The sequence below is a fragment of the Falco biarmicus genome, chromosome 4, assembly GCF_023638135.1.
Source record: "Falco biarmicus isolate bFalBia1 chromosome 4, bFalBia1.pri, whole genome shotgun sequence".
NCBI lineage: Eukaryota > Metazoa > Chordata > Aves > Falconiformes > Falconidae > Falco > Falco biarmicus.
In genome coordinates this window covers 96540555-96566424 of record NC_079291.1, presented here as the reverse complement: position 1 = coordinate 96566424, position 25870 = coordinate 96540555, and the positions used below count along the sequence as shown (strand labels likewise).

The window sequence follows — 25870 nt, the reverse complement described above, 5'->3', positions numbered from 1 at the left end:
ATGTCAAGCTCAGGCAGCTTTCAGCACAGGTGGATACTTTTGTGATGGACTAAGATGCAGATGTGATCCAAGTCGCATCCAGAGATAACACTCCCCCCATCCTGAAAACAGGGCTCCTGGTATTGACATCTTACAAAATATGCCTTTTCCCCATAATTCTGCAGCTATGCCTTGCCTTGAAAACCAGGGCTTGCACCACAGACCCTCAAATGTGATACACCACAGCCGTGGCTGTGTCTTTGTGGGCTTTGTCTGTACCAACCAGCCTCAAATTCCCAAGTGGGCAATCTTGGTGGGAAGGGTCTGGTCTGGTTAGCTGATACATTCCTTCAGCGTATGTCAAAACACAGTCTGCTGTCATTTCAGAGGATTACAGCTCTTTCTACAGCCCTGCAGGATGCTCGTCTGGGTGGGTGTCGGAGCACATTACAGAGGCAGGAGCTGCAGCCTTATTTTCTGTACCATGACGGGGGTGGGGGTCATTTTCAATGCCAGATTTAACACGATATTTTACTGGTATGCAAGATCCCACCCCAGATCCTCAGGGACAGAAAAAGCTTTAAAAAGCTAACCCAACTTTGAATACAAAAAACCTTATTGAAAACTATTTCAGACCTTAGTCAAGGTACCTGGGTCGGTTTTGCTGCCTTCTACAACAGAGGAGAAACTGTGTATTTTGAAGTACTTTGAAAAGCAGGAGAGGCAGGAGAGTACCCAGCAAATCTCATCCACTTGGATCATCTCAGCAGCCCCACTAATGGGGACGCAGATGGTGGGAGCTCATGCTACGATGTCAAATTACAGGGACAACACACAGAGTCAGTATAAAGCTCTGTGGATGGTGCTAGGACAGACGACTCCTCGCAGAGACACTGCGATGAATTGGAGAAGACGCCAGTGCCAGCTCCACAGCTCTCAAAAGGGGCCTGGAAAATACCCGCTATTAATGCTAAGCACAGGGGATTTCACAGGCAGCTTGGTGCCGAGCGTATTTAGGTGCTTTTGCAAATCCCAGCCAAAGATACAGTCCTATGAAACGCCAAGATACAAACACAAGGTATAAGAGAAGATGGAATTTAAAATCCCTTGGCTAACCTTTAGGATAAAGGAGATTTTTCTATCACAAAAGGCTATCAGTCCAAACAGATGCCCCTCCATAAGATGGGAATACATCTCAATGACAGCATGCAAAGGTTCAGCAGCAGAGCTATTTTTGCATGTGGAAAGATATTTTATTTTTGTGTCTCCATGGCTACTGGAAGACCATATGGCATGTGCTGACTCAGCACAAGGAGAGGAGAACTCCTTTGTGCTTGTGTGTCGTTTTAATTAACTTGCTGGTGAACTACTCCCTTAGCTTTAAGCCTTCTCTTTCAACGCTTGTCCCAGCACCTGAGCCAGCTTCTCCCATCACCTCACCACCGGTGCCCGCAGCTACAAGCTCTCTCTTCTCTCATTAGCAGTGGTGAAACTGTCACTGGCACATCACTAATGGCAATTCCCTTGGCAATAAGCCATCCAACACCAATGATGAGAAAGTGGAAGGAGCCTGCTCAATCTTTTTAAGACCCTTCAGACCAACCAGCTCCACAGACCTCTCTCTCCATGTCTCAGTCCCAAATGAGAGCCCAGAAAGCATCCTGCCCACTGCTCCTTGCTTGCATGGGCTGAAAGGAAGCAGTTAAACAGAAACCAGCACAGTTTGTGATTTATGCAAACAGGCTGTTTTCATACCAGTTGCTCAACCTATTACTAATATTTTGCTGGCCACACATTTATCTCCTTGAAGTCCATGACAAAATTCCCTGCCAATTCAAAGGGTGCAGCATTTCGCATTCCAGGCTGACAGCAAATATTTTTGAGTGCCACTTTTTAATGGGGCACAGATTTCTGCTGAGGTTTGGCTAGTCTGCACCAGCTGACATGTAACTGTAGAAAGGATCAGCTGCAAAAGCAGCCAAAAGCTGCAAAACCAGCCAAAGCAGGAGTAAAATGGTAGAAAACTTGTATAAAGGATCTAGCCTGTAGGAACAGCTGCAAAAGCAGCCAAAGCAGGCGTAAAAACAGGGTTCCTTCCCTTCTCCCTCCTTTCTGATCCACAACTTTGGTGCAAAAAGACCACCTTTGGAAATGGACCCCAGCTGTGCCTCCCCAGGAAAACAGAAGGCGATAAATACACACAGATATTAGCTTTTTCCTTCTCTCTCCGCTGAACGGATCCCTTTTTAGTGCACTTTTCCCACAAACCAAACCTGCGACTGGCTCCTCCTCGGTTCCCATGCTGCCTCATCCGTGCCAGGCAAAGCCACCCATCTCCAGGGCAAAGCCACCAGTCCCTGGGGCACGCATGGGCTGCGGACAGCCAAAGGGGATTTCAGCCCATCTGGGCAACCCAGCTGCTTTCCCCCGTTTCACCCACCCACACTTCCCCCCCGTGCACTTACTCAGGCCTGTTGCACTCTCGTATCGCCGTCTTTATGCCACCGCCACAGGTTCTTGAGCAGGTCCCAAAAGGGCTCCACGTCCCCCAGGCTCCGTCTATCACTGGCGCCTCTCGCTCTTTGGGCACGCACATCCCAAACCGGCAGTGCTGTGTGCGAAGGAGAGGTGGGAAAGATGGGTTTGCGTTGCTTTTGCATTACGAGACAACCAACAGCGACCAGCCTGGACGACAGGACTCAGGCGTACTTATTTCTCAACCACACGCAAAACGCAGCAGACTTTGCAATCAAATAAAATTGAACTTCTTTACTTTTTGTCTGTCACCCCCGTATTTTTCTTTCTCTGCACCCTTAAATGGAGAAGTAAAGGCAAGGTGCTGAGTCCACAAGAGCAATTTATGGGAAGAAGACTTAGGACAACAGCTTTCTGCTGAATATTCCCTGTTTCTTGGTGCCAAACAGCATCGGGTTTTGACAAAGCTGCTTATCTGATTTCCTGGAGAGCTGTGGCAGGGGAGGAGACAGGCAATGGGGAAAAACACAAGGGAAAACTCAAACCTCCCTACAGCTGTACAAAGTGGGAAAGTTAACTTCCAAATTCAAATAGCAAATAAAATAGAAAAATGAATTCCTCAACCCAAAGTTGGTTGGAATTTTTTTTTTTTCCTCACTCAGCCATAACACAGGACTTGCCAAGGCCTGGCCTACACTTTTGTTTTCCAGTTATAACTCTTGTTTCCTTTTGTTTGGAAAAGTGGCTTAAATTTATCTTAGCAAGCCCCCGCCCCCCATTTTTATGGTATAAATTGTGCCCCTTTGGAGTATGTTTGCTAGTTTGACTACCCAAAGCCCTGGACACGTGAGGTCTAGGGGAGTGTCTGGCCCCACCAGAGTGGATGGCAGTGTCCCCAGGACCCATGAGAGCAGGGCATCCCTCCCACTGAACAGTGCTCCCTAAAGCAGATTTGAACACAGATGTGCTCAGCTGCTGGCATATGCCTAAATCTCTGCAATTATAGGAAGCCCAAACATTGCTGATTGCTCACAGATTAGAAGAGGTTACAGACTTAACGAAGAAAACGCGTAGTACATCATTAAAATATTCCCTTGCCATATTTCTCTGCACCAGGTGCTGTTCAGGCAGGGAAACACCTGATGATCTTTATGGGAAAGGGGTTGGATTTACTGATGTACTGCGTTTTTCCAGATCTTTCACTAATAGCAGAACAAGGTTGTCTCAAGACACACCGTGAGCTCATCCTGCTTTTTTAGACATCCTTATGAACCACCTTAGGGAAAGTGATATAGGGAGAGAGCAAAATCAAGCTGCCGTGGGGTTCTGCACGCAGCCCATAGGACACTGGCTCTGCAGCATGTGTAACACTTTTTGTCCACGAAGGCAGGCTTGTCGCATTGCTTTGTTAAGGAAGAGAGCAGATCTCAGGTGCACGTGCCTATGGGCACCAGCTTGTAGCTTGGGCCCTAAACGTGGCGCTTGCTCAGAGATGAGCACAGTCTCTAGGCTGCAATGTGCCCTGGATTTGCTTTCATCTGAAGATTTGACTCCCCGGATAGAAACTGGCTGAAAAATATCTGCTACAGTACAGGACAGAAATAAAATAAGCTGAAACGCCTGTTTGTTTGCTGTAGGATAAACCCTTACAATGCATAACTCCTCCTGGCATTCAAAGGGTTGAAAAACTGCAGGATGGGGACCCCACGCCAGTCCTGTACAGGGACAAAGAGGTCTGACAGCCATCATCAACGTACAAAAAATACATGACACCAATCCAACACTGCTGTCCCAGTGGAGAACTTCTCGCAGCCGTGTTGATGCTCACAGCTAAATATATAACCACAGTCATGCTTGGCACCACTGACCCAGAGAAGATGACCGAATAGCTAACTAGTGAATGTACACAGCGAACAGACCATGACATGATCTATATGTCTGCCACCCAATGGTTGAGAATTAACCAGGAAATCACCTACATCCCTTGATGTTATTAAAAAATGGGGGTTTGGAGTTGATGGTATATCAAATGGTGGGGAGAAAAAAAAAAAAAAAAAGAGCAGCTGTTTTACATAAACAGCAAGATTATCTTATGGAAACGCAATAGTGTTTCTTGGAACCACACTGTGAATAGTCTGGCTGTGCCTTTTGTATTTTAAAAATAATTTCTATGTGGAGTTACAACAGAAAAACTAAAAAGCCTGCCAGGGTTCTCTTTGCTATGAGTTTACAGATCAGAAAATGAGTAAAAGAGTTTTTGTCGAGCAAATTCAAAGTAACTTAGACACACAGTTGAGCAGGAGAGCAATGGCAGGGACGGGAGACAAGACAACAGACTTTCCTTTCCTTTGTCTTGCCACTGGAGTCCCAGATAATTCACCAAATCCAGCTCCCATCCTTGGGCTGACTTTGGCTGAATAGATTAGCAGGGGGCAGACAAGTGCTGTGAAGCTTCATGCATGCATAACATATACGCTACCTGCTGCCATACGGCAGGAGACAGAAATGATTACTATTCCTCTACTCTTCTTTTACCATTCTTTAAACAACCTTGAAAACCACAAGAGAGAGAGGCCCAAGTTTACAACCCTCTTTATTTTCTTTCAGTGATTTATTTCCACCCAACAATGCACTGGTGCTGTGAAACACTGTAAACCACCACGACTGGTGCTCACCCAGCAAAGGCCAAATTCTGGGCTGGACTTATTACTTGATTTAGCAATATTAAATTCAGTGTTCTCACATGCAAAATATGCATAAGCTAACACACCCGTGTTGTTTCAGTGTCCTTGATTTAAGAATAAATTTAGAGCCTGGTTAAATCTACATCCCAGTAGGTTTAGCTATATATTTTTTTTTAGCTATTCAGGCTCCCTCATTTCCAAAGGTATCTCCATAAAAAATGGCATAGTATTTTCTCCATCTGCCAAACCATATATCACGGGCTTTAAACGTGCAGACTTGAGGCAAGGCATTATTCAGCAAGCAGCAGTTTGATGGGGCTCCTGGCCACAGCAGAGTACCAAAATAGTGATTTATTCCAACAAAAAGCACTCCAGACTCACACCTCAGTGCTTTACAAGCCCAAGTAAACACTGAGGAGAGGGCTTATGATGATCTGAATCTTAAGCTTGAATTAGACCAACACACAGATCCAAGAATTACTCCATAAAGCCTTTTTGTGAGAATACATTCAAATGCCTGAACACGAGTGGACTGCATTAGCTTTTCTTAAGAGCCCATCTGCTCTCAGCTGAGAGGTTCAGGTCACACTTGTCTAATTTGTCTAAACTTGTCAAATTGTCTAAATTTGTGGACTGAAATGTTTTTGCTTACAGGGTCTTTATTAAGAGCCACACAGCTGGACACTGCCTCCTGCATGACATGGGGTAACTCTGAAGAGGTGCCAATCTGCTCCATCACAGTTGTTTGCACATCACTCTGGTCATACCCAAGGGTAGCTGCAGGTTTGCGGAACAAAATTGCAGCCCCTATTTTTGGAATTTCAGGAAAACACTCATTTCTGAGCTTCCAGCCATGAGCAGACCCCTAAAGCTCTCTAAAAGAGAAGCTGAAGACACAAGGTCTCAAGTCACAGGGACTCCGAAGATGCCAATGCTTTATCCTGAGGCACAAAACAGGGAGGATTTTACACTAAAACATTAAATACTGGTGCACCACTGGCTCCAAGGAGTAGCACCGGAATAGGATTTCTATCCACATCTCCAATGCACATTCTCAACAACAAAAACAAACGTGTTGACTGCACTTTTCCTTATGAAAGGAAGGCAAATTGATACATTATGCCCATTGTCTTCAAGGAAATCAGTCAAGTGTCATTGAACAATTGGCTTTTCAGACACATGCAACAAAAGAGTAATTACCAAGGGGATCCACAGCCTGTATGGAAACCTGTATCTGAAATAGTATCCCGATATTTTTATTAAAATACATTTGGAAAACTATGAATTAAAATGTTGACTCTTTCTAAAGACAACTTTAACTGTTGACCATTAATAGCCAGAAAAGCAAAAATTTTTACTAGAGCCAGATGGAGAATACTTTTGTTCAGACATAAATGATGAAAATTAGTTAGTATTTTTCTTCAATAGCTTCAGTATCTCAATAAAAAAAGAAAAATCCTCTCAACTATTTTTTTCCAGATCTGTATAACTAAAACCTAAATACTTACTCTAGAAACCACAGCACTAGCTGAAAACCAACACTGCACCTTGAAATTGAAAGTTCCTATGAATTACTGCCAAAAACGTTCCATACAGAAACCGTCATGCAGTTCTATATTTTACTCTGAAGTTGTCAAGATGAGAAGCCAGTTGGCAAGTTTATTTTACACAAAATTACTAATTGCTCACATCACATAGGAAATTTCTAATAAAATCCTAGGGAAGCTTTGCTAAAGTTTTGTTCAAGAGTTCACTCCAGGGCATTGATTTAAAAATATAAGTGCTCCAGAAGGAATACCTGCTTTAAACAACACGCCAAGCAGTTGATTTTAATCACATTAGCTGGGGTAGAGTTGACCCATGCACACCAGGCTTAAAACACACCAAGCTGCTTTGGGCTTCCACCCTTGCAGTCAGCAGCTGTGCCCTGTACAAGCGGCCATTGGCACAGGAGGATTTTGGCTGACGTGCTTAGCCTGGGCCCTAGGAAACGTAGCTACGAGACATGAACCCCCGGGTATTACAGACCTTTCCCGGCTCACATTCTGTCCCGTCAGCCCAAGGTGTGTGTTGGGTACGACATCCCTTGTGCGCACCATCGATGTTAATGCACCAAAGTCGCCGACACTGCATCTGCTTAAGTTATTGGAAAGATCAAAATATTAAGTAAATATGTGCCACATGCCTTACCAGATAGATGATCCTTTATGAAATTAACCCCCCAGGATTTATCATTAGCTCACAAGCCTGACAGTAATTTGATGGCTTGTGAGTCTCCCATTCATCCAACCCCAAAAGGCCTTATTTTGCTCTGGCAATACCAGGAAAAACAAGGTGTGGAATGTCACTTACCATATAGGGGCACACCTGAGATCCGGGTCCAAAAATTAACTCACATTGTTTGTTGACATCATAAATCAGCCCCGGGAGCTGCTGAGGCAACGTGTAAGTTCTTGATGAAGGTTCATCAAGCAAACACTCCCCGTAACCCGTGCTACAACACAAATTGAAAAAAATGGTGTTAAACAGGAGGCGATGAGACTCGAACCCATTGGTGTTTACCTGAATTAGCCTTAGGGCAGGTGCACACCACATCTACCAGATTTAACAAGCACTACAACAGCTACTGCAGACTCAAGCACAGGAGGGTGCGTTACCCATCCGCTACCCCCCCCCCCCCAGTGCTGTGCCAACGACCACCCACCACAGTGCAGTCAGCTCCCCTGGTAAAAGCTTTTCTGAGTGTGCCCGACCTGCATTTAGTCCCTGAGCAAGCACTGGTACATACTGGGAAAAAACCTCATCGATCAGCAGAACTGCCCAAAGGATCAAGCTGCTGGATTTGCCACTGCGGCTCTCGTTCTGTTTCCCATCACAACATATGGGAAGGCATCGCAGCAAAATGGGTGACCACTGTGCATCAGACTGACCCGCGGGCTCCTGGAACTGTGTTCCCACCATGGACGAGTGCCAGGGCTTTATCTTTACCTGTGGAGCAGAAAGGCAGATTCAATCTGCCTCCTAAACCACGGCTCTATCTGGGCCACAGGGCTTGGAAAACTCACTCTTCAGGTTCAAGGAGAACGTGCATTCCTTAAAAGCAATATCCATGGGGGAAGACTTATTCTTCCCCATAGAGAGGCCGGTCCTTGCCAGTTTATCACGAGGCTGAACTGGCAGGGACTGGATGCCAGGGGTGCATTCCTGCTCTATGTAAAGGATGCGTGCACACACAAATCCCTCTGATTTCCTCCAAACGCTGCACACTAGGACTTCAGATGAACTTGTGAACCCCACGGGATGCATGCACATGTAAACACAGCCCAACACGTGCATGTGCAAGGCCTTACTCCAAAAATTCAGTGATGTATTTCCTACTGCATTTTGACCACATCCAGGGATTGGTGTAGAAGTTCAGGGTTGGCGCCATGACATGCTGTTGATTTTTACCTCCGTCTTCTTTGCACTTATGATTGTCATCATGTGGCATGTTAAATCTAAGAGAAAAACAGCAGCGAAAAGCAGAGTCACTTCAGTGGCAAATGTCAAGTGTTTAGCATAGCAAGAGGAACAGTGTGAACAAAATGTAAGCAAACCCAGGATTTTTTCCCAGATATGCTATTGGCAGATATTACAGAATAAAAACGTTACTATGCACAAATTTGTAAGTGTCAACAAGCATTGCCCCAGTGGGGTTCCTAACACTTGTCTGCAAAAAGCCACGCAGCACCCCGGTAAGCTCTCCACACTGTGCACACGTTTAGCCAGACAAGCCCTTGAGGGAGGCTGCAGCAAGATGCAATTTCAGCTGCAGTTTCCTTTTCAGCTGATGGTTGCGATCCCGCAGGCAGGCTGGAGTTTGGCTCCACCTTCATAAAAATGGCAAGTACTGTGGGACCGAGCCAAATTGCCACGAGCTGATCTGGGGGAATAAGCTTCTCAAGAGACAAACAACTTGAGCCCCCCGACCACCGCTGCCTGAAGCCCCTCGTGCACACAGGCAGCACCCTGTCCGGGCTGCAAAATGTTTTCTAATGCAGTGGAATACCTTGGGCTGCGCTGATCCCTCATGCTGTTGGCCTAAATAGGGTTGCACTGGGGATAGACTTGGCTCCTATACTTTACGTGGCAGGTTTACAAAACGCCATCAGGCATCAATATCAGCCGAAACCCACACGAAGCTTGCAGCACATGACATAGTGAAGAATGTGGCAAATACGCTAACAGAGATGGAGCGGCTTAAAGCGCTTTGCTGTTTGAAGTGGAGAAGGGGAAATGACCCGGTGTGATCCTGCGTTCGAAGGCTGGGGAGTTTATATCCCATTAAGATTGCCTCCAATGAGCCACCTTTTCTCTCTGCTCCCTGTAAAAGAGCAAAGAGGCATTCCTGCCCGGCAGCACCGCTAACCCCTCCGGCAGCTCCGGGGCAGCATTCGCGAAGGAATTAGCCACAGGTTGGGTGTGAGGAACACCAAGCCTTGGGGGACCTTCTGTCAGGAAATCTCATTTAAACAAATACTACTGTGGTTAAAAATAGACCGTCTCAGCCAGCTCTCCGTGAAGAAAAAGGGAGTTTAAAACAATGAGAGATCTGTTCCCAAGTACTCATCCATCCCACACTGACAGACCTCCACCGCAGACCAGGCGTGAGGTGGTTGGGGACTGAACCAGCTGCCTAAGAGCTGTAACTGGAGGGTAAAGGACTATGTGACCTAAGGTTTTTCTCACTACCACGCTTAAAGAAAAGTCAAAACCAGTTACATTTCCACTGGAGGAGGTGCATCTTGAATGACAGCATCTTTTCTGGGAATGTCCAGCAGCATGAGATTTTCCCTTGTGTAATAGCCCAGGAGACGGGTCAGGCTCACTTATACATCCCGATCACCTGCCAGACCCCCTGGGCAAAGCCCTCCCATCACAGGCAGCGGCTGCGCTGCCTTCAGGAGCCCCACACGTGGCAGTGGGACAAGCTGTGGCAGGCTGAGGACCTGCTCTCAGAGACTTCAGTCCCAAAAGCCAGGTGAGACGTGCCTGTGCCCCTCACCCTGGTCCTCCTCAAGGCACTCAGCACCTCCTAGCTCTGGCAAAATCCTGGCTAGTCCCCATGGCTTGGCCAGGACATCATGGCTGCTGGGGCAGATTCTGCTGACATCTGCATGTACATGTGAAAAGACGCAGCAATAAGGGACATTTTGTTAGCTCTCTCCACTTGCCTAGGTGCTGCTTGGGGTACCATGTCCCTCATCCTCCCCAAAATATGAGTCTGCTGGTTTTGCTACTCTCAGATAGGCTCTGGAGGACCCCACCACCTCCCAGAGTCACACCACAGCCTAATCGTCCTCGGTGGTGCATTTTCTACCTAAGCATATTTATCTCCTCTCAAATAATTAGGCTCAGCAGGTACCAAGTCCTAGCCCGGCTGGCAAGCTCTAGCTAGCATAAATCTTGGGCTATTTAAATGTAAATGTATTTAGATAAAACGTACACATGGCCAAGTTCATGTGCTATTGTGAAAGCAGTGCTCAGTCCGTTATCTTCACTAATTGAACAGCTCCTGTATGGGTCACAGACTGTGCCCAGCTCTGCCAGACCTAGGAGAGAACAAAGAGGTTTACAATGGAAAAAGAAATGTTGCCCACGGTTCAGCACAGGCAACTAACATTGTCACTACAAAAAAAGTTGTTAAAAGACAAAGAAAAGCTTTTCCTTACCCAGAGTATCACATTTGTCGTGCGCTCTACAAATATCCTGTCTGAAAGCAGAACAGACCTGACACATTAATTTTCAATGCAGCAGTGGGTTAAGGTACAAGCACAATAACAACATCCAAAAGCAATTCTTGGTCCTCCAATGGACTTTTCTCATGCTGGTTTGCCACATTGTCCTGTCAGAGTCCGAACCAACTCCCTACCGCAGTTTTTCATCTTATGCTGAATCCACGGGCAGACCTTGAATAGTCCTGAACCTCTCAAAGTCATCTACTGCCACGGTGGACACATTATCCCAATCCTGCTCACAGTTACATTGCTCCCACAATTGCAAATGTTATTACACCCACATCAAAACCCGAACACTTCCCATAGCTGGATATATTATATGTTCACAGCCTCTAACTCGTAACTCGTCACAGTTTTCATGAGAATATTCACCATACCTGGTAACAAGCACAGCTGTGTCATGCTGGAGGTGACTTCCTTCAGGGTGGTTCTGGGATTGCTGCCACTGGCAAAAGTTTTTTAATGTTGTCTGGGCATTGTAAGATATTGCAGGACCATCCTAATAAGCAACACAGAGAAAGCAGGTATTTTAATTATTTGCCGCAATGCTCACTACAAATGCTACGGTCAAACAGAAGGTGAAGAAAATCACTTCCATTACCTGTTCATTATGTATCACGACCAATTTCACAATAACAATATTAATTAAATTTCCAATGCTTGGGTCTTTGTAGATAGACGCCACCTGTTTCAAAAAGAAATATTCAGAATTATTGCTAACGTTCAAAGAAACAAATAATTAAGACAACACATGAATGTTTTCCATTTTGCAACTGTTTTTCTTTCGAGCTGCTCTTCTGTACCACTCAGTGCTCCAATGCTACTTGGAGACACCTGCCATAAGAGCAATTTTAGAATGAAACAAACCTGCTGGTATCACAGAAACCCAACGTTTCCTTTTTGCTTTAGCACACATTTCACCAAATTACAGGATCATTCTGCTCTGAGGTACAATGACCAGCCAAGACTCTCAAAAGCAACTTATTCTCTCAAGTGCCTCATTTTGACATGGATGGTTTTAGACCACATATTCAACCGCACTTCTACCCTCAAATAGGATGAAAATTCCCCCAGTGACACAGCTATGCTGGATACTCACTTCCAGTCGCTCTGCATCTACAGAGCTGCCTTGGGGACTGCACTACTGCATCTTAGTGCCAGCAGCTGCTAAAATCCTTGTCCTCAGCCTGGAAAGCCAACTCCAAGCACTATGCTAAGGATCAAGGTGACCACTGGCTCCTCCTCCTTGCAACAGCAAGGGAAGTCAGGCAACTGCATAACCTACTAGCACCAGTCTCTTGGAAGACCCAGTCCCCAAGAGAACATTTTTAATTCAGCTGCTATTTCACACGGGCTTAAATAAAGAGTACAGCGTGAACAGGACTTAAGGGCCAGTGATACTTCCCACGCTGCCTGGGGTTCAGAAAGCTGGAAGGGAGAGGTGCGGGAAGGGTTAGGAAACATGATGGGTCTAGGAAGGCAGATGAGTCCAACCAGTGCTGCCCAGCCAAGCCTTACTCTAATCCCAGCATTACCTCTGCGCCTGGCCAAGGCAAACTGACAGTATTACACACGAACACAGCAGAAAGGGTGCTGCGACCTCTAGAAAATGATCCGGGGGTGTATCTACTCCCTGTAGTTGAATACTCACTATTGACATTAACGTTAAGACATAGTGCTGCAGATTAGCTCCATGGTAGGCGACCATCCTGCTGTCAGCCACCACCATCACCTCCACAAACCGAGGGTAGGAGAGAAACCGCTTTGTTCGCTTGTGGCTCTTCTTTTCACTGATGCTCCCAGTCTTGTTACTATCTGCAGAAAGTGAGTTCACTTCCAGGCTGTGTTTCAATATCTCCACGTCGGATAATATGCTGCTTTCTGCCCACTGTCTTCTCCAGTGTTTCCGCTTGTTCTTTTTGTGACTGTGTTCATGATCTATGATGAAAAAGCAGACAAAACCATAAAGCACATTATGGAGTGTATGAAGTTAATGCCACACGCACGTTATGTCAAAATACCTATTTACTTCAATGAAGAGTTAGCAGGCTTGTTCCAAACGGCTAACCAAACCAGAAGCACCCTGTGGGAGCCCACCACGTAATCCAGCACCCAAGGCTTTTCTTAAGTAACCTTCTTTCTGTAAGTTCTGTAAGTAACCTTACAGAAGCCAACGGCACTTGAAGGCAGACATTCACGTAAAGGCTTTCGGGCAGCAGAGCTGTCCCCTTGCCCGCGGAGGAGGGATGGAGCCTGGGCTGCGGGTCAGCGTAACGCGACGTGAGCCCGGCGATGGTAATTAGCCACTGCAGCAGCAGCGTGAGGATTCTGGGCACGTCCAAGGTGGCCAGGAAACCACAGGAAACAAAGGTCCAAATCCTGTATTTCTAACTCAGGCATGAAGGACGGCAGGATTTGGCCTTCATAGCGAAGCAATTATATGATTTATTTCTGTCTCTAACAATAACACGGCTGGGCTTCACGTCCGTCCCCCCCCTTTATTATTCTGTGCTACGGGAATGGTAAAGGTCATCTAATAGCACAGCTGCCACCAGCTAAAGAATAGAATTCAGGAAGTCTCACATATACTGTTTTTGATATTCAATTAGGCCAAACATAAAAGCAGCCTGAAAATATACTCCATGCTGATACAAAGACGACAAAGTGAAGAGGCAGAACAGGCAAATAAAACATATGGAACATGTACAATTAAGATTTACCATCTGATTACTATGTAATTATAGCATTATTTAAATGTAAGAGCAAAATCAGTCTTACTTGATGCCACTTAATTTTTAATCAGTTCATCATAGGAAGTAGCTAATTGAATGTGATTCATCCATGAGAGACTGTTCGCTTCTGCATTTAATATAAAGCCAGATCTGAACTACTCATCTAAGACTCCAGGCTACAACCCTCATGCTCTTTGTAGCTTTAGCTTAATTTCGTCATGGTGGTGAAAAAAAAATCACATTTCCTTATCTGACCCACTGAGTAGGTTAGAGGAAGCATAATATTAGGGAACAAAGGAATATTCAATGCTCGAACAAGATTGAAATGATAGGAAACTTCTTAGGTTTTTTTTTCTGTGCAGTTTCCTTTTAGGATATTTTGTAATGATTTAAAAAAAATAAATACATTCTCTAATATCAAGGCAGGCAAAGGGGGTCAGCCAGCTTCTACCTATCTGAAAAATACTATCCTTTTGCCCTACGTGTAAATAGGCAATAGAATATTTAAGAATTAATTGCTGTCTACTCTACACTACCCAAGTCCTACAAATTCCCCTTTCTCAATATAGTCCAGACTACCTTAATACAGCAGAGAGTCTGCAGTTATTTGAGTAAGAATTCCAGAAAGCCAATGGCATTTGTGGTTATAATTGGATTGCCCTAGTTCCTCTGCACTAATCAATGCCCTTGTGTTGGCAAGGTTGCGCTCTCATGCTGGCACGGCTTCATGGGCAACCGTGACATTATCCCGACTTCAGTGCCAATCAGCGCAGGAAGCCAACTATGCATACAAATAACTTAAAGGTGAGAAGACGACCGGACTGAGGAGAAAGTGCTAACCTCAGCCCTTCAGCCAGTTCCCCCCGCCTCTGCACCCTCAGCCAGTCAGTTCAAGTTCCCTTTTAAGTTACTTAACTTCCAAAAGAAACAGGTGCTCAAGGGAAAACATGTTAAGGATGGGGAGATGGGGAGATGCTCAACAGGGCTTGAGCAAGGCTGTCGTGCAAAGGCAGGGCTCTGCACCATCTGCCACCGCCGCTCCACAAAGCCCCAGATGGGACCACAGGCCTCAGGTATCTCCTCCTCCAGCCAGCCAGGCAGAGGGAGGTTAGATGTCAAAAGAAGATGGAAATGCAAAGGATTCTTTGAAGAGACACCTGTTATATGGGAGGTGTTTAAAAGAAATTAATTGATATTCACTAAGCTTGAACTGAAATGCTGCAGCTAGTGTTGTCACATTCTCAAAAATAACCCCCAAAACCACCCCACCCAAAAACCAGAGAGGTCCATATGAAATGCCACGTCTGGTTCCAAGAGCCCCAACCTGACCCACCATGCAGAAGAACCAGAGCCAACACAGCCAGGCATGCCCAGCACAGAGGAAAAACCACCCTTCTTTCTGTTGCAGTGATCTGGTGTCACAATCACAGCATCATTCATGTTGGAAAAGACTCTTAGGATCATTGAGTCTGATCATTAACCTAACGCTGTCAAGTGTCGGTACAGTATTGGTGTACCTCCCCCGTCTGGCACAAAAAGCAAGCCAGCCACATCATCCCTTCAAAAAACAACTTTTATTTTTTTTCCCAGGTATGAAATTGCTTCAACACTTCCAGCCTGCCATTTGGACAAGTCACGTATAGTATGTTTGCCAGCCTAGTTACTGTAAAACCAAGCACAAACGAGTGGGATGCATTGCATGTAAAGCCACTCCTGGACTTTGATAGTAGTGAACTGTTATCTTCACCCATCTTTCTTGCATATAACTACACTCAGAGACGGTGCACACTCACCTGTAAAAAATTAATCACTGAATGGCAGTGCACTGCTCTCAACCCATCCATAAAACTCCCACCAGTGTTAATGGGAGTTGCAAACAGGCACTACCACTACTCCATATGCCTGATGCTGTTGATCATCTCGCTCTGTTACAACAGCCCCAACAGAGAAGAGATGCTCTTACTGCACAGTGCAGCATACTGTTGTTTAATCAAGCAGAAGTGAAAATTTCTCACATTACACAAGAAACCTGCAGTTTTACAGCAACAGCTTCGTACCACCACACACAACAACAAAGAAGGGTGTGATGTTTTTCCAACTGGTTTTGCTTTTTTTTTTTTCCCTCTACTGTGTTAATATATTAACAGAAATCGGGGAAAAAAAATGGTTTGCTTGGTAAGCTCTCAGTCTCTGCAAATGACCTGAAAAACATCTACCTACACATGGCAGTAACTGGATGGGTTTAAGCAACAAAACATTTTCTTTAATTTGCGGAAAAACCAAACCCCAATGAGTAGACAAACACTTTAAAACCACACAAACTACAGACCAATAATTCAAGTATTAGGCAAGCCTATGCACTGATTCAACAGTTAATATTCATTTAAGAGGTGGCTAAAAGGCTGCTGCAATAATGCCCATGTCATTGCTTGCTTTACTAAGACAGTTCTATGGTGTTTGCACTGCCTTTAGACAGATCTGGAGGTGTAGGTTTTTTTGGGTTTTTTTTGGCTTGGCTTCTTCTTTATTGTGTGGGACTTAAAAAGGAGACCCAATTCTGTGACAGGGATATTCCTTTCTGATGACACCTTCCCACCCATGCCATTTATTTTTGCTTGTGGAAGAAGCCTCCGTCCAGAGCCCATTGAGGTGATTTATGGGTGATTCCTGTTGATTAATGGACTTTGGATCTATCCCAAGGGAGAGGGCAGGGGAAACTCAAGCCCTGTGCAAGTACTTTGCATGAAAGGGTGACAGGGCAGAGCCAGGGACTGCTTTTGAAATAGTAGCTATTGTTATGCTAAAACCAAAAATTAAAAGAAAGAGTGATCGCTTATCCCAACAGTTCTAATCCTTTCCATTTCTACATTAACTTGTCCTTGGAATAGAAAGCAATTTGCACAATTAAATAAGACATGTGACAATGCAAGCAATTCCAGTTCAGCTCCGAGTTCATGAGAGCTGGACATAGCAGGGGAGGGAGGTAAAAGAGAGAGAGAGCAAGATGCAGGGTGTGTGTGGAAATCAATTTCTCAAGTTAATAAAACTAACAGCCTCCCCCTACTAGAAAAGGAACATGGTCCTTTCAAACCGACCCACTATCATACCTTTTCCAAACGTGTGACCTAGGATTTTTAACACAAAGTTTGCTGCTCAGTGGTTGGCCCTTAACGCTCCCAGACCTGCTCTGATCCAGCTGCGCAGATGATAAAACTATCGTTTGGAAGTTAATTATTTATTGCACACCTCCACAAAGCAGATCAGAATTGAGCTGAGCTCCCCCCAGGCAGGCAGGCAGAGTGTGACCTGCCTCCCTCCACTCGAGCAGGAGCCACGGCAGCAAACTCTGCCCGAAGGGCTCGGTCCACCCTGCGGCTCCAGCTTTAACTTGAAAACTCCAGTCTTCAACCCACACTTTTAGGCTCTTCTTGCTAGGAAATGGGATGGAGACCAGCTCCCTCTTTAAGACCCAAACAGATCCTAAGCTGGACCAAAGGATTTTTCTAGCCCTGGGTCTGTTTTAATTCTGTATCAATATGGTTTATATCTCTATCTTTCAATGTATCTACAGATATATCTCAGATGAACTTGCACAAGGCCAAATTCTCACATTTGTTACTGTGGGTGTGCTGTTGGGGCCAGCATCACCCAGAGCTGAACATCCCTTTGCTGCCAACAGCTTCTCACCCTGCTCAAGACAACAGCCAGTGACGGTAACGTAACGAGGGAGCAGCAACTGCCTTGCTCTGCACCACACTGAGATGACCAGTCCTATGAGCAGGACTAATCCTGCCTTCCCTCTGGATAGCCCCTTGACTGTGTAGTCGGAGCTGCTGCTGCAGCTAGAAGGGGAGCACAGGCTTTATTGATAGAGGCGAGAGCAATGACCTACATCGGAAGGGAAATGAAGGAACTAGGCCAGCCAAAATCCAAAGAGAAAGATACTCTGCGCTACCACTGAAAATGAAAGTTTGCTTGATTTTTCCAATCTGCAAACCAGAAAGCGTTCAACTGCAAATTAGCCTGAACCCATTTAGCAAAGAGATCAACTGGAGTTTCAGCCTTCATCGTCGAGAGCTGGACAAAACTGCATAGACCAAACTTTCATGGTTGGAACTATTGGAAATGCAATAAAATACCAGACCTTTCACAAGTGCCACTATTAGAGCAATACAAAGGAGGGAAACTTGAATTTTCCCTGTGTTTTCATACTCTCTATGAATTAGGAAACAGTCTGGGCTTAGAAGAGTTCCCTCCCAAACCATTCCAGGACAACCAAAATATTGACCTTCTTAACAGTTTTCTTTGCTGCTAAGAGAAACATTTGCACAAATGGATCACAAGCCCTCATGACCCAGGCACACCTGCCTGTTAATTTTCTCATCTTCCTTCACTTTGAATTTTGCACATACACTTTTCTAAGTGGATTCCTAGATGTTCAGATCCTCAGAAAGGTCCACGTCCAGGACCACCGGCTGCTGAAGTCAGTCCTCCGCATCAAGCCCAGAGCCTGGAACTTGTTTCTGTAATGTGTGAAAATACTCTAAGGCCAGAAAGTAACACTATAGAGCCATGAGCAGTTTAGACTGGCATGAAGCATCACTGATACAAAAATCAGCAGTGCCACCTCCTTTCACCCAACTGCAGTCTGTGGTGGCTTCGGCTATAGAGACCCCAACCTTGGAAGTGCTAAAGCTCAAGGTGATGCTGAAGGCCCCTATGTCTTTCAGGGTGATTCTGCCTTTCTTCCTGCTGCTTGAGCCAGAACACTTGAGGACCACGGACTTGCACAGTTAGCACCAATCGACTTCCCTTAGTAAGAAAATATTCTGGTTTTGTGCCATGTAAACACCGAAGACCACACATACTCTAGACGTTTCCTTTCCTGATGATGTATGTGAGAATGCATTCCAGCTTTAAAGAATTTTTTTCTGCCTAAGGTAAAAAGTTGTACATGAAAGCTATCAATTTTGCACAACAGACAGAAACTAGATTAATGAACAAAACAATAAATTGCCTCTTTGAGAAAGCAGATAGTAACACGTCAGCTGAGCATGTGGCAGAAAATGATTCAAGATCATCTTAAAGACAAAATAATTAAAAGAACCGCACCTCACAACCGCAAGGCACAAAAGCACCATTCAATTGGTACAAAATTGGTTTAAAGTATAGCTGACAGAAAGTTACAGTGCTGAAAAATCACTGAAACCAGTTCCATGATCCACCGGTTCAGGAAGAAAAACATACTAGCTCTGTAGAATGACTAAAAAAACCATAGCAAAATACCCTCAAAACCCACCCTGACACTGCAAAGGGCTGAGCAGTTTGCTAAAGTACATCCCGGCATTTCACCTGCGAGTAGACATGTATGTGAGCCAGCTTGTAGGTCAGACCAGTATGAATACACCACAGCCACGCTGACGTGCACTGGTGGCGTTTCAGCACATCAGGAAAACAGCCAGGGCTGCCTGGCTAACCAAATCTACCTATCTGTCCGCAGAGCTCAGAGTTCAGAGGTTGCACCTGCTGAACCTGGCTTCTGCCTTGCAAGCCACCAGAGCTCCTGAACTCCCACGCTTGCTCCTAATGCAACTTTCAATGCATAACAGTCACAAGTCCGCCAACACGTTGTCCGCGCTCAAGCCTAGTGATACCTATGAGGTGCCATAATGATGAGAACACCACTGAGATCACCACAACTTTGTACTGACACTCGGTAAAAGATGAGGGAAAACATCCCATTAGAAAGAAAGACTTTCCCTAGCGACTGGCCACAGGGATGCTGGTAAGGACAATACAGGCACGTGGGAAGAGAACTCACAGAATAATCTGCCTGTTTATTTTCACTAGTATCTGCCACAGGGTACAGATGGAAAGTACCAAAGTGATACCTCTCAGCTTCTCCCACCTGCCCTTCTTCAGCAGATGTTCACACAGATGATGCAATTTTGCAGCTACTTTTTACAAGTATGCCCATTTTGATTCCAGGAGAATAATCCATGTTTAAGTTGCAAAACAATAACCAACCAATAATAATCTGTTTAGTCACCGTCTTGGGCTTCTACCATGCCAGCTGGATGCTCAATACATTTTCAATACTAAGAGTAACAACAACAAAAGGTGTGCACCTGCTTATAGCTCACATTGAGAAATTTTAGAACAAAACCACAGCAATGGGATCTGCATAATTAGCTGCAATCAAATGTTTTCACTGAAGTCAATCTAATACCTTGTTTCACTTGCTAAACACCACAGAAAGATAGCAGAAACATTACAGCCTGATCCCTTTCCTGACTCATTATGGGAAAAGCTTGTGTTTGACATCCCAGGCCCATTTGACCAAGTACTAGTTGGCTGTAACTGCCCTATTACCTCAACAGAAAGCCAGAAATAGAATTAATTACATTAGCATATGGGACTTGTGACGTGACTCTCTCATTTGCTGGTTTTGGGAGGGAAGGAAACCTGAAATAATTACTATCTGACTATAATTACAATTCACTTCCTTAAGATGAGAAACTTTTCTGAGAGAAAGAACGATGTCAATGTTTTACCCTGAGGCCAGAAGCAAAGCTGACAGCTTAAACAGGCCTTTGAAAGAGCTCGAGGATTGCTCAACCTGGAAGCAAAGGCTTAGGAAAACCTCCCTCCTGATCTGCAGCCCCACGGTTACGTGAGACCCAGCAGTACAGAAGTTGCCTGAAGACCTGCCTGGAAACAAGACATCTAGAACGTGAAGTTCTGCTAGATGAAGGAGCTGAAAACCAAAATAAAGTCACAGTTGGAAGCAAGATGAACAGTCCAAAAGAAACAAAAAATACAAAAGAGCTCTAGACCAACAGCTTGACTGCAAAGCATCCAGGACTTCACCACGGACCACTCACAAGGGTACAAGCACCAAGTCTTGTGGAAAAAGCATTCAAAATTTCTGCCTCAAAACTGTTATAAAGTAAGAATCTAACACATACAAATGGTCTGTAGGATGAGTATGAGATTCCCACCTCTGGCCCGTTTGGCCCTGTTCCCCACCACTGCCAGTTCTAACACTGGCTATACACCTCAAACCACAGCTCAGGCAGGAGCGAGACATCATCTACCTGCGCCAACGAGAGACCACATTACATGGACAAGGCCAAAGCCAGGCTTTAGCCATGGTGCTGGACCCCCAACACATCCTCCCCCAGGGCACCTCCCCAGTCACAACACTGATAACCGATTAACAAACCCACAGCCTGGCAACCTCAACCTGCCCACCCTTTCCCAAGCACGTGGGAACACACTGGCAGAGCCATCTCCTGGTTGTGCCATGGGTTCACCAATGACTTCCCACACAGCTGGGTGGCACTGGGAGAGCCATGACAACCATCTGTAGGGGCTGAGCAGGCTGGTGTTAATTCTCACACAGAAACAGGATCACAATCATCAACCTGGCAGCACCAGGCATTTACTTGCTCAAGACGCAGGGTAGTGCTCCTCTGCTCTGGTGGCTTCTCAGTATCACGTTCAGTGGGAAGGGTTTTTAAGGTTACCATGAAAAGGTCATCTATTACAAATTACTCATTAACGCAGCTGAAAAATCAGTGACATATTACTGATTATGTCTGTGTCGCGCTAGCTCAGCAGCAAGACTTGGTCCACACTGACAATCTGTCTTGTGCTTTTGATCGCAGCCTTCTCAACACACCTTACAGCTTCTCTCCTCCTCACCCAGATGAGTACATTACACATTACATAGGTCTTGCCCTTGTGGAGCTGCTGTGCCTGGCCACGCATGTGCTGCCTCCTGAGCAGTCAAACCGCTTCAACACCTCACAACTGAATAGTCAGTTGCAAATTTGAGACCCTTTTGCATCCATTTCTGGCAAGTACTGGGACATGCTAAGCCTCCATCCAGGCTGTGCCCAGCAGCCGCCTATGCTGGTAACGCTTGGTGTGTTTTGGAAAGCGACCTCGGCAGCTGAATCACCAGGCTTCCCCACCTCTGCCAGCAGCAGGTGCGGGCACAGCCGGCTCTGTGCAGGTAAGATCTGCTCCGTCCTGCACTCATCTGAGCTTGCTTCCAAGATCTCACCACCTCAGTGTGAATTGTTGGAAGGCCTCTTTGCTGGCTACAGCCCCTTTGGCTCTCCTCCAGGACTAGGAAAAAGCTCTAATCATCTTCCTACTAGTTTGGCACCATCAGAGTGTTATTGCTGCTTCTGCATGAGGAATTTTGCCCGTGGTGGATATTCCCGCTTTAAGCACTCTCATTAAGGAGCCAGGACTGTAAGATCCTCACACGCAGCCCCAGAGCTCAGGTCTAACACACCAGCCTCAGGACGTGCACAGCTGGCCAGCAACAAGCCATGGGAACAGCTAGCCCTCGCTATATGTTCAGTCCTTGATTTATTCAGCTCAGCCACAGGTGGGTCTTGAATACAAAAGAATTATGAAAAATGAGGCAAAAACAGGGAGGCTTTTCACTAACGAAGCTGGGAAGGAAACGGAAAGCACAGATCAGGAGAGCAGCAAACTGAACGCAGTGGGAACAAAGAAGGAGCTGCCCAAAAGAGTTCATTCAGGAGTCCTGCACCAGGGTCACAGCAAACGCCGCAAGGAATTTGCAAAGTTTGGAGCAATGAAATAGCTGAGCATGCAGCAGAAGCAGGGAGACGAGAAAGCCCAACTTTTGCATTTATACCCATGGACACAGGGCAACTGTGGCTCGGTGCCCCCAGGCAGGTGGAGGCCACATCTGTCTCAGAACGAGGGGTGGCCAGCAGGCAGAAGGATTGGGCAAGATTCAGTAAAAAGCTAAACCTACGACAAAATCCAAGAAAACTGAAAGAACCCCAGAGAAACCAACAACCAAAATATACGTATAAACATATCAGCGACAAAAGTGGGAAAGGTGAGAGAAAGGAGAGGCAGCAGAAAGGAACACAAGATGCAGAGCAAGAGGTGGCTGAAGTGCTTTATTTAGGTGACAACCAGAGGCAGTGTCCTGCTGGCGTGTGGAGCTGGACATCTCTCTGCAAGACCAAACTTCTGTGGGTTCACATGGAAACTGGTGGGTAGGGCTCGCCAGTCTGTTCCTAGCGGGATGTCAGACTGGACCTGGGGGTGGTGGGGTGGTCAGAGACCGGCTGCCGGCCTCCTGAATCCAGCCATCACGGCAGGCACAGCTCCCCGCGGTGCCGCAGGATGCAGCTACGCGCCTTTTATCATTGGAGTCAGATTGTTCCCCCGTGGGGCGCAGGAAAGCTCCACTCTCCAGCTTTGCAATGAGCCACTTCCTTTTTTTCTTTTTTTAGGATCAGAATTTCTTTCCTCTTCCTCCTCCACCTCAAAAAAGCGGATATTTAATAATTTGGATCGGAAGAGCTCGCTATCCTGAAGCGATGGGTGGTAGCGGTGCTGCACCTAGTGACATCATGCTGTCAGCCTGGCCAAGTCTTCATCCCGTCAGGGCTATTCAGTGAAACACAACTAATTACTCTGCCAGATCCTTGACCAGATGACAAATTGATTCACGGTACTAACGAAAAGAAGGGAAGGAGGAGAAATTGCACCATTTCCTATGACTGAAACTACATTAACTATTACCCCAAGGAAAACTTCGTCAAAAGTTTTTATTGTGGCAGTTGAGCTATACGCCAGACGGCTGAAGTGCATTGCCAGGAGACCCCGGCGCAGTGCTATGAAAGTTCATGTGCAGAGCACGGTTTGCATTTGATATCCGTCAGCATTCAGAAGAGAAAGATCTTTTTTCAGAACATCTGCAGAGTATCTCATATGTCAGAGGACCTAAAACTGTTATCAGAAACTGCTAATTAAAACTTCAGAAAATCAAATACCTGCTTTTCTAAGCTGACCAGAGGAGGTCAGAAAGTAAAAGTAACACCAGGGAGACCACTAGAAATGAAAGCTTTTACTCAATCTGTCAGTCAGCTCGTGAGGGAAACTTTTCCTGGATACTGCGAGAAGTCTGTAATTACATCATCATGGCACGGGCACACCAGTGTGTTGCTTAATAATAATTTCCAGGAAGACTGCTATCAGAAATCCATTCTTAATAGCACCACTGCCTGGCAACATGGGCTCCCCTGCTCACTGCAGGGTGGGTACCTCAGATTTCCCTCACGCGAATTTCCTCTGAGCAAATTTCACTCCCTGCCAGAAGCTGGCAATGCGAACGCACCTTTTCACACGTTATTCTGACAAAGGACTGGATTTACACAACACCCTACAGCTATAACAAACTCCCAAACTCTCATGAAAACATTCTTCTCCAGCAGGAGTGACAGATGCACCCTGAGCAAAACAGTAAGCACTGCTAGATTTTGTATTTTCCCCTCTGTTCCAAAGACATGAGAGACCTTCTCTCCACCAGATGTAACCCCAAGGGGAACACCAAAGGTCAGCATTGCCCAAGCTGCCCTGCACTTGCTCCTTAAACAAAGTGGCTAAGACTTGTTCACCACACACATGTGACCAAAGCATCCTTCCCTTTCAAAAACCTGGACAACGTCAAAAGGGAGAGGAAGAGATGGAGGGGAAGAAGACAGGAGGACCAGTAAAATTGTCACGCCTATCTGGAACCCTTAACCCTGTATTTGAGAGGCGAGACTTCCTCCCTCCTCTACACAAAGCAACTGAGAAGTGCAAGGAAACAAAGACAAGCAAGAGGCAAAGCATATTGGAAAAAGAGAGAAAGAGATGGATACCACGTAGGTAATATCATGGATGGAGTACTATTCTTGCGAATCATGATCCAGAAGAATAATACCCTAAACGGGAGGCATGGAACAGTGGGATGAAATACAGTAGACCGTTATTACAGCACAAAGTAAAGTCCACAGCGAAAGTCAGAGCCCTCCCAGCTACCTTTGATTCAATGAGTCCTGTGATCTGCTGCTCCGTTCCTCCAAGGGCTACTGATGCAATGTGCCAGATTCCGTGTTTCTTTCCAACTGTTCTGAGTCTCCTGCATCTGATCTCAAAGAAGGGAGCAGAAACAGCTGGAAGAGAGAAACCAGAATGGCATAGTCCAGCAGCAACCCTTGGAAGAACAAACAACAACAGCCTTGTGAGAGGTACCACTGTCCCCCAGCACGTATGCTTGCATGTAGACACGTATCCACACATCTTCTAGAAGAAACACATGTTGCTAGTGCATCAGCTCTGGCTGGTCACAGAGCACCAGAGCATCTTCTGACTTAGCACAAGCTGGACAGCACGACCGCGATCCACAGTCACAGGTGCCAAACAAGTCACACGTGCTAAATGAAGTCTAAGTTTGGCACCACACTTCTCCTCCAGTGGTACCTTTACTCCCTGAGCAACTCCACCTACTTTGTAGCACATGAGCAGCCTGCAGCCCATGCAAGGAAAGCCAGTCAAGGTCTACTCTGCTAGCTCCTGTAGGTCTAGCTGCAGGCCAAAGGAGGATGGGAAAACAGCAAGTGAAACAGGAGACCAAAGGAATAAGCTTCTTCAGAGAGAACTTAAGCGTTTGCTGCCAAAGGAGAGGATTAGTTGTGAAAATCAGGAAGTCAACGAAGCAAAGAGCAGCAGGAGGCCACTGCAGATAATAGGGACAGTAGGAGCATGGCTGTTGCTCACCAAGGCACGTGAAGGGGAGATGAAAAGGCTTGTGCTCTTTCATATGTGCAAAGACTAGAAAGAGGAAGCGAGGAGGTCAGGGAGATGGTGCTGGTGGAGGAAGGGCCACAAGGAGAAAAAAAGCCTTTGAAAATGAGCCACGGCAAAGTGATTAATAAGGGAAAAAACCATCAGGGTTGACGTTAGGACCTTCTCACTTCCGCTAGAAAGAAATAGGACATTGCGACTCACAACCAGATTTAGGGAGGGAAAACCAGGAGCACAGCAAGACCAAGGCAGAAGGATGTCATTTAAAGGACAGACACAGAATTTCAGACAGAGTGAAAATCAGATTAGGATAGTTAGGAATTACATGTAGGAGAAGACAGAAGGCAAGTTTAAAGGCTCGTGGGATTTTTAAGGCAAGACAGCCCAACGGATCTCTTGCCAGCCTTACAGCCAGAATGAAATTGAAACCGCAACGTCTTTCCTAACCACAACTTCCTTATAACTGATTACTAGAAAGCACAGGCGCACCACGTCTCTCCGGTACAGCAGTACCACCGTGAGCCCGGTCCTAGCGCATGCGGCACCATTTCTAGAGGGGTTCCTCAACTCCACATCCTTTCTGCCCCACGCA

General features: G+C 45.9%; 1 protein-coding gene across 5 annotated transcripts in view; it reads right to left on the bottom strand.

Moving 5' to 3' along the window:
* ADAMTS9 (ADAM metallopeptidase with thrombospondin type 1 motif 9) overlaps positions 1-25870 on the bottom strand; it is an 86636-nt gene that overhangs the window by 58111 nt on the left and 2655 nt on the right. For 4 of the 5 annotated variants that reach the window (XR_008821261.1, XM_056334784.1, XM_056334788.1 and 1 more), the window contains exons 4-12: positions 12567-12853; positions 11517-11600; positions 11293-11414; positions 10850-10890; positions 10624-10729; positions 8489-8635; positions 7491-7632; positions 7167-7274; positions 2445-2590 (exon numbers count right to left, since the gene is read on the bottom strand). Coding sequence is in view for 4 of the 5 variants with exons in the window: in XM_056334784.1 (XP_056190759.1) it covers positions 2445-2590; positions 7167-7274; positions 7491-7632; positions 8489-8635; positions 10624-10729; positions 10850-10890; positions 11293-11414; positions 11517-11600; positions 12567-12853 (1183 nt within the window). In the remaining variant the exon portion in view is untranslated. The remainder of the gene's footprint in view (positions 1-2444; positions 2591-7166; positions 7275-7490; positions 7633-8488; positions 8636-10623; positions 10730-10849; positions 10891-11292; positions 11415-11516; positions 11601-12566; positions 12854-25870) is intronic. The other variant, XM_056334785.1, reaches the window with a different exon arrangement.